The 9255-nt window shown below is 43.7% G+C and overlaps 1 protein-coding gene across 1 annotated transcript; it reads left to right on the top strand.

The window, feature by feature from the left end:
* The first annotated feature begins 4460 nt into the window (after positions 1-4460).
* CH25H (cholesterol 25-hydroxylase) lies at positions 4461-8958 on the top strand. Its single transcript, XM_075424188.1, has 2 exons — positions 4461-4501; positions 7397-8958. The coding sequence occupies exon 2, from the start codon at positions 7595-7597 to the stop codon at positions 8417-8419; it is 825 nt and encodes a 274-aa protein (XP_075280303.1). The 5' UTR covers positions 4461-4501; positions 7397-7594; the 3' UTR covers positions 8420-8958.
* The last annotated feature ends 297 nt before the right edge of the window (positions 8959-9255 follow it).

Genomic DNA, 9255 nt, shown 5'->3' with positions numbered 1-9255 from the left:
AGTGGTGTGGTACTCAAGAAACAGCAGTGTGATGTTGCACAAAAGGAGTAAGTCGTGTGCATATACATTTAGTGACATGTCTGAAAGACAAGTTAGTCCATTCAGCACCTCAGGTGCTTGACAATTAAAATGAGAAGTATTTCACTGTGCGTACAACACTGCCATTTCTCAGTACATTGCCATTTCTGAGTACATTTCGGAAGTACTCCTTGTACTGCAGTGACGCATTTGGTGCTGGTACTTTAGAAAGCACTTAGTGACTTTTTGTTGCGTTATTATTTAGCCATCACATACAAGCTAGCTACACCAGATGACTATCTTTTTCCATACTGCCTGGAAGAACTGTCATAAAGCTGGAGAAGATCACCACTGTCAGTTGAAATCTCCTGTTTTGGGACTGATTCATTGCTGCATTTCTCTAGATTTAGTAGTGTCCCTGAAGCTTTTCATGCTTCACATATCAGCTATGGATAAGGATTGTTACTAGCCCTTGCAGATTCCTGGAACAGGAGAAGCAGTTAAAAGAAATACCACTTTCAGTTCGCTTTGTCAATAGGTTATGGCTTTCAAGGAGAATGATGTATCATACTTGTGCTTTGTTTTCTTTGCACTGACCACTAGAAAACAAGCTGCCCCAGTACACTACTGGTGAGGGAAGAGCCAAAGCATTAATTCTGTAGCTTGAGTGACTTAATTTGCATGGACATTGCATCTTAATCAGCTGCTGCTTTGAAGACATGTTTACTTTTTAGCTGCTTACATGGTGTTCAGGAGCTCTGCAACACCCTGGTGAAGCCTGGCAGTGTTAATGGCACTTTCCATTTGTCTCAGTTTCCACTTTAAATTGGGGCTAAGCCCCCATTTAATGGGAGGAGAGGATTCACATCTGCCTCAGGTGTCTGCCTTTGGAGCTGCAACTGTCTGTGATATAGGTGCCTTGCTCTTTCCATTGACTATGCAGAGGAGTTTGGCTCCTTTGAACTGCACAGAAGTTCCATGCCAGCTGCAGATGTATGAGCAGTCTCCAGAGTTAGTTGCCTCAGTCCAGATGATAATTTCTGTGCCCTGACTGGAGTTCAACCCAGATCTCTGTCAGTATTCCCAAGAGGAAGAAAAGCCTTTTCTACATGGAAAAAAAAAATAGTGCATTTTAAACTGAGGCAAACTTGTGAAAAAAATTGCAAAAAGATGCATAAACTATAAGTTTGTTTGCATTTTTTTATTCCAAATTCAGACTCAGGGAATCCTCAGGCTTTGTTTAAGGAAAAAGAGTTTAAGAGTATTTCAGTTGTGATTCCTGGCAGGACTTCTAAGTTTGCTTTGTATTTGTAGCAGCCATATTTGCTTCACCTTGTTGTGCTGAAAGGAAGTGGCTAACTTAGCAGTTGTGAGGGTATGTGACATAGCAAGAGCCATGTGCATCATGCTTATTAAGCTTGAGATATTTCAATAAAAGTGAGACCTGCTTGGAGTTCTGAGCGCTGTGTTCTGTTTCACTTCTTGTTGCATGAATAATCTGAATCTTTGGGACAGAGCATCCAGAGAGCTGAGCCTGTTTTCCACAACTATTCACCCGCAGAACAAGTACAATACAAAAGTAAAATAGCCAAGTAAGCTTCCATTTTACTTTTTTTTCCAAAAAGAGGCTTTTCCTAAGCCTAAAAGGCTGTTCATGTTATTTCAGAGGACTTCTCAGAGACTTCTACCTCAGGTACCGATTGTAAATAACCACTCGCAAGACGGAGTAATTTTGTAACCCTCCAGGTGAGGCTCTTTTCAAACCACTGACATGGTGGAAAGCTTCTTGTATCACATTCTTAAACCTTGGGTAACTGGATTGCTTAACCAACTGACTTGTAATCTCATAAATCGCATTAAACCACAGAGTAAGGCAGGGAACTAATCCTTGCTGTGGTACATTTGACATGATCACCCAGCTTTTGACCTTTGTCATCTTCAATAATTAATATGCTCAGACTGTACCTTTCCATACGTTCTGAATACAGTAGGTGTGCAAAGTAGCAGGGTGTATTAAATCCAGTGTGTTGCCAACTTTGTCAGCTGATGAAACCCCCCGTGTGCCTGGAATTAAAGCAGAACAGAGGAAGCTTTACACAAAAGCCATTACAGAACTGCTCTGCTTCGCTGGAGCAGCAACCGCTATGGGAATTGCAAGCTGCTGTGCTCTCCCTGACTTGCTAAAGCTACAAGCACTGTGTGACACAAACCTGGAGAGATGTCAGTGGAAAGAAATGTGCAAAATAAGACACCGTGAGCATAGAGAAGAAGAGCAAGAAGCTTGGTCTAATAAGAATGCGCAGTGACGAATGGTACCTTTTTCAAAGCAGATCTGACATACTTTGTGCCTGTTTTGTAGACACCTTTGTGTTATAGCCATATATATACAAAGTTCAAGGCTGGCTGAACATCAGCTTTGGGTAATACAAAAGTGTACTAGTGTAACAGAGAGCATCGGACACCTTCTGCTGACTTAGTCTCAGCATTTAGTGACGTGATCAAACTATAGTAGAAAGCCAGAGGAAAGTAGTCCCCATGCAGCTGTCGGGCTGCCAGGCTCACAGACCTGCGTGCATCTGAAGTGAACACACGATGCAGGGCTTTAGCTTAGAGATGTACCACACACTTGGGCATACAAGGGCTTAGGCACGTGTTTGTGTCCATGTGTTGTGCTTGGAACTTAAGATGGATTTTTTGTAGCCATCTGCAGATAAGTTCAGGCTGCTTGTCTCATGCGGAGAGCCTAAAGATGGTAGATTGTGTGTATGTTAGTGGTGCATACTGCATGATGTACTAGCTCAGCGCAGAGCATTTTTGCATTGTTTAGTGATCCTGTAGCTAGTGATAGCAGTGGCAAAAGTTCACACACCAACTCAAACAACATGGCAGTGCCTCAGCATAGAAAGTGGTAAAACAGCCCTCCTACTCCCTGGCGCCCTGTAAGAGAAACAGTTTTGTCAGCTTGGGAGCAAAATAAACCAGTTTTCTATAAATTACTCTTTATGGTGAATATGCCATACAAGAAAAAGGAAACATCAATACCTTAATACCAGGAAAAGCTACAAATGACTCTAATCTGTAAGATAAGAGAGAGAAACCTTGATGGAGGTATAGGTTCTCTGATATGTAATAAAACGTGGCTCACCGAGGAAGATTTTCCTGTAATGAAAGCATTTACAATGTCTTCTCCCTTTCGGTGGTGCAGCGTTGCCTGTTGTGAGATTGCTAATAATGGCTTCTCTTCTCTAGTAGCCTATTTTCAAGGAACTATATATGAACAAAATGCTCCTGACATTGCTACTCTGCGGTCAGTTTTCACTGAAATCATCAATAAAATAAAAAATTACTAAGGCTGGATGGACAGTAGCCACACCGGTAACACGATTGTCTCAGTCTTACTTTCTGAGGACACTGAGCTGAGAAGTATCTGTACTGCATTGCAGCTCCTCCAGAAATGAAGAATGTGTGTAGCTGTGAAGGATGCGAATCAGTTTCTCACTATGGAATTACAAATTGTGAATGAAAGAAATTTAGGATCTTTTCCTGATGGCTATTATTTTGAAAACTGATCCTGATAAGGTAAAGCTTGAAAATTAACAATTTACTTCGCTGGCAGGTTTCCATCCCTAGCTATTGCTAGGAATTAATTAAAAAACCTTTATTAAGCTTTCTTTCTGTGCTGCCTGGAGAGGTTTTTCAGTGAAGCTTGGTTGGGGAGGTGGAGTGTTGGTATGAAAATATTTTGATTAAGAAATGTGTTGGTTCTGTTAAGAAAAGCATTTTGTGTTTAGGCTAAGGATTTTCACTAAAACAGAGGAGGAATGTCTGCTTCATCCTCAAGGACCCAGCACGCCCATGGGCTCAGGGTTCAAGCTGCTCGCCTGGGGTGTGAGGAGCAGGGTCTCGTGTCCCTTCGTTGGGTTCAGATCCCGGACTTGACTCTCAGTGTACCTAAATGTAAGGAGACTACAGGTTGACAAGACGTGAATGTGCAAAGCTCCCGCTTTCCCTCCCCCCCTGTTACACCCGTGAGGCCTGTGACACACCTGTGCCCACCAGCGTTTTGTCCGGCTGCAAGACAGGGCGCATTTTGTCATCCCTGAAAAAGCTAACGAAGTCCGAGGGGCGCTTCTTGGCAACTGCAACAGAGCAGGAGGAAAACCGCTCCTTTGTAAGCGGTTCTTGGAGGGAAGCCTGCGGCGGGCTGCTCCGGGACTGGGCTGCGGGGAGCGGGGCTGCGGGGAGTGGGGCTGCGGGAGCGGGGTTGCGGGGATTGGGGCGGCGGGAGCGCGGCCTCGGGAGCGGGGTTGCGGGGATCGGGGCGGCGGGATCGGGTGGCGGTATCGTGTTGGGCCGCCGGAGGGCGCTGCTTCCCGCGCGGGGCCGGGCGGGCCGGCCGGGGGCGGCGGGGCGGGCGCGGGCCGGGGCCGGGCAGCGCGGCCGCGGGCGGTGCGGGTCCCGACAGCCAGGCTCGCGGAGTGAGGTGAGTTAGGGTGTCAGGGCCTCCGAGCTGCTGTGTTTTTGCAGCATGGTAACGACCGCTTTTAAAAGGAGGGAAGGGACTGCCTCTGCCTGCCTTTGCTCTTGTCACTGTCCTGTTTCCCTGCTGCTGTCCTGAGCAAGCTGTCAGCCCTCTTCCCCAGCACCCTGCTCCTGGGAGAAGGCTCAGCATGTGCTGGGATGGTGCCTGATCTCTGGTACAACGATAATCCTGGCATACAGAGTGGGTGAAGAGGAGGAGGGGTAAAAAATTGGCCTCTTCTGTTGTGATGTTGGTTTCGGTGTGTTAATCCCGGATTTCCCTCCTGCTAAATTTTCCTCATTTTCCTGCCCGCCTCGTGTGTTGCTGTGTGCCTTGCAGCTTCTACCTAACAGTGCGGTGCGGTGCTTGCGTCTTCTGCTCATGTGGAATCGATTTAAGACCCCTCGCAGGGCCCCATTCCAAACTATGTGCCCTTCAACCTAAGCTCTGTAGCTGGAGTCTTGGTTTTTTGAGAGACCCGTTTAGAATCTTGTAACACATGGGGAAATCTGGCAGCGCCGTCGGCCGAGCGAGAAAAGCTGGGGTTGTATCGCTGGATGACGTGCAGACAGGACTTGTGCACGCTTTGCCGCTTCTTCACGTTGTACCTTGCGCTGATGAAGAAACCTAAGTTCGCGGAGCAGAAATATGTGATAAGTGCTTTTTGGTGGCGAAACCAAACAGCTTGAAGTCAGTTTCTGCAGAATAAGCGTTTGCCCTCTCTGATGCAGGAGGATTCATTTTTCTGAGCGTGCCAGCTCGCAGCGCCTGACGCGGTACCCAGCCGGGTGCGCCTTGCCGGCAGAGCCCATCGTGCGAAGCACCATCAGACGGGGTGCGGAGCGCGGGCGGCTGCGCTGCCAGCACTGCGGCGTGCCGAGCCCGGCTCCGGGCTGCACCAGGCTCCCAGGTGGCTTCTGCTCGCCTTGCGCCTTGCTTGGGCTTTATGTTGCAGGATATAGAAGCAATGACTGCAGAATTCTGTTAGTTTTCCTTAAGGGACTTAAGAATATTTTTCTATGACCTAAACTGCTGGCAAAATGCCTATTCTTAAAATTTTAGCTTGTAGGCAGCAGCGCTTCTAAAACATCTCAAGACTTTGCCTGGCTATTAGGGATTAGTTGGAGTGGTGTCTCTAGGGCAGCTGAGCAATTTCTGTCAACCTCCGTTCAGGCAGATTTGGAATACGTTATAGAATAAATTCAGTCCTTGCACCATTCTAATAAAATAGAGAAGCACATACTCCACCTGGGAGGCCTAATTTGTGATTGTAACTACATAAATCAACAGAAAGCATCTCTCACAAGAATATTTACTGACCCAGATGGTGACTGAGTAACAAACGCTTTCTTCCTGTCCTTATTGTGAAATGGAAGTCAGGATAAAATACAATCAAAAGTTTGAAATGAAGATCTTGGATATAGATCCTCATCCATTAAATTAGCGTCTCTCACTGGGGTTTAGTTTCGCTACGTTCTACAGTTTGAATTAATTGAGTTCAACGGAACAGTCTCACAATAGCAGAAAATCTGAATCTATTTCTGAAATGTATATGCAAGAGGTAGTCTTTGAAGGCTGTACCATACCTGTCTCCAACAAATTCCCTGAGTAATAGCACAGATAATGTTACTGTTTCTGTAAACTCCTTGAAGTCTAAGACGAGAGAAAAACCTGCACTTGCTCAAGAGCAGAATCTCTTGAAGAGAAAATAGTTGAGACTGAAAGCAAATTTAAGGATTAGGAGAAGTCTATGCATGGTTCAGAAAAGGTCACTGCTAATGAATCATTCTTAATTATTGAGAAGCAAGGAAATTCTGCCTCCCATTTGCCCCCATCAGATGTCTTTTCTGAATAGTGAAGAACTAAAATAATCTGAACAAGCTCATAAAGTCATCCAGGAAGTTGAGCTCATTTCCAATACTAGAATAAATGCTGTACCTACAAAAGAGGTGAGTTCATAGGAAGCTGATGGCAAGCTGTTTCCCTACATGTTCAAAGCTTTGTCTTTTTCTAAAAGCGCAAAATAAGTAATGTCTCAGTGGATAAATCAAAACCTCCCATCATTTACTCCTAGAATACTTTTAGCAAATTAGAAATGTTGTGAGTCAAGCCTGCTAGCTGCTGTCTGGTGCGTGCTTGCCTATGGTCAAAAGAAGATCTTTAAAGGACAGAGATCTAGCTGGTGGATCTTTAAACTGCGTAAGTTAGATTGATACTTGGTCAAAGGATGATTTCCATATCACATTGCTCAAAGAGATGTTGAGATGTGGAGTTAATATTGTAATAATGCAATGATACTTGTCACTAAGTATCTGTCTGGAAGAATAATAAGATTTCACCTTGTATTCTTCCCAGCAACTGGGGGATATTTTGTTCTCCAAAAGCTGTTGGCTCAATTTTGTGTCTAGTCAAGTCAAGTGGATTTTGCCATGTCAGGTAGACACAGGAGCATAAAGGAGAACATGACCTCAAAATTGTATGCAGATAAGTCACAGCCACCACATTCAGACTGGAAGCATAGCGTAGGTCTCCTTAAGGTGTTGACTTAGCCTGTTGTATACCCAAAGGCTGTGTGTTTGCACAAATCCATTAACCACATAACATCCACAGGTCAGAGCCAGGGTTTAGTACACGTGCATCTTTGACACCAGTCACATTAAAAAATCAGCGGTAGGTTGTGTTTGCTTACCTATAAAGGCAAAAGGATAACAAAGGATGACACAATTTAAAATTAGTAAGAGACAGCAGTTTTTCAAGTGTGTGCACTAAGTGGAGTGGAAAATGTTCCTACCTTATTTCTCTGAATTCCAGTGTGTTAAGAGTTCTGCATTTCTGATTATTTTTCCTAACATGCAGGTCTCCTGTAGAGCTTCAGTGATTACCCTGGCCAGCTAATTCTGTTCTGAGATTGTAAAGCGTTGTGCCACTTCTGTGTAACAGGAAAGGGAACTTCCACTTTAAAGCTGCGTATTACTAAGTGAGGGCGGAGTTTTCCTTTGAGCAGGCTAGAATAAAGGCTTGCGGGATTTACAGAGCTCTCAGACTGCAATCAGCATGAACTGCAGCCTGCCAGAGAGAGTGCTGCTCAGCTACGCGATGGAGGGACAGCAGCACAGGTTGTGCCTTCAGTCTCTTTGGGACTTTGTCACAGAAAAGGAGCCATTGATCAAGTCACCGTTTTTTCCAGTGCTGTTTTCTTTTACAGCATACATGGCTTTCTGTCTTCCATATATTGCACTGGACTTTTTAAGCACTAGACTACAAAACTTGAGAAAATACAAAATCCAGCCGCAGAACTATCCAACTCTTGGAATGATGGTGCTCTGCATTATTCAAAGTGCATATCACCACGTTGTTTTCATCTTCCCGGTGACGTTTCTTCACTGGTACTGGAGACCAGTGAATCTGCCTGTGGTAGCTCCAGAGCTGCCTGAGCTCCTGCTGGAAGTAGGAGCTTGCCTGCTTCTGTTTGATTTTGAGTACTTCCTGTGGCATTTGCTTCATCACAAGGTGCCTTGGCTCTACAAGACCTTCCACAAGGTGCATCATAAGCATGTGTCAACGTTTGCTCTTACTACACAGTATTCCAGTGTATGGGAATTGCTCTCACTGGGATTTTTTGCTGCTATCAACCCAGTGCTCCTCGGATGCCATCCTTTGACAGAAATGACTTTCTTCCTCGTAAATATTTGGTTGTCAGTGGAGGACCATTCAGGCTACGACCTTCCGTGGTCAACTCACCGACTTGTGCCTTTTGGTTTGTATGGAGGAGCGCCGCATCATGATCTCCATCATCTGAAGTTCAAATCAAACTATGCTCCTTACTTCACCCACTGGGACAAACTCTTTGGGACATTCATGGAGTCGCATGCTAATTAAGGATGTTTACTTGTGGATGAACTCTTATTTTTTTATAGACTAAACTGGGACGTTAATTTTTCAGAGATGTACAGAAGATTGTATATTTGAAGCTGCCTACAAAAGCAATAGCTATTTATAACAAATCCTCTTAATATATGTGCATCTGTATGTATACTTAGAAGTGCCTATTTTAAATGACTGCAAATGGAGGGGTAAATATCTGTTGCTTAAATTTGTTTGAGTCAAAGGTGTAAGGGAAGCATTAAGAGACATTCTCTCTTTCCTTCTTTCCAGCTTTCATAAAGCATGTATTGTATTACTGTATGATATTTTATACATATGACAGAACAATTATCTTACTGTTGTAGGATGATTTATGATGTAAACAGAAAAGGTACACATCATGGGTTTTGTGGAGTTTAATCTGCCAGAGCATCTGATTGCACAATGATGTTGTAAAATATTGCTGCCAAACAGAGCTAGTTGGCTAACTGTGCAATAATTTTGATATTTATATTTTAAATGTTGATGTAGTCTCTGTTTTTCATAGAAAATAAATATGGTCATTCGTTTAAAATTATATTCCGTTTCATTTTTTTCATTTCTCTGTTCACATTAGGTATGGGTATGATTCCTTTTGCATAGGTGTTTATTTGAGTTTCAGACTTTCAGACCTTTTTTATTAAAATATTGTCATGTTATTTCAAAAGTGAACCATTTACTTTTTCTCCAGAATCATGTGTTATTTTAAAATCTTTTTCAATTTGTAGAAACAGAATAGTGAAGAATGCAGTTTACAGAGCCACGGTGAAACTTTATTATTACATTTGTGAGAAGCTTGAATAATTTTCACT

The sequence above is a fragment of the Opisthocomus hoazin genome, chromosome 6 (genome assembly GCF_030867145.1).
Source record: "Opisthocomus hoazin isolate bOpiHoa1 chromosome 6, bOpiHoa1.hap1, whole genome shotgun sequence".
Taxonomy (NCBI): Eukaryota; Metazoa; Chordata; class Aves; order Opisthocomiformes; family Opisthocomidae; genus Opisthocomus; species Opisthocomus hoazin.
Note: the sequence above shows the minus strand (reverse complement) of the source record. Positions and strands in the feature narration are given on the sequence as shown.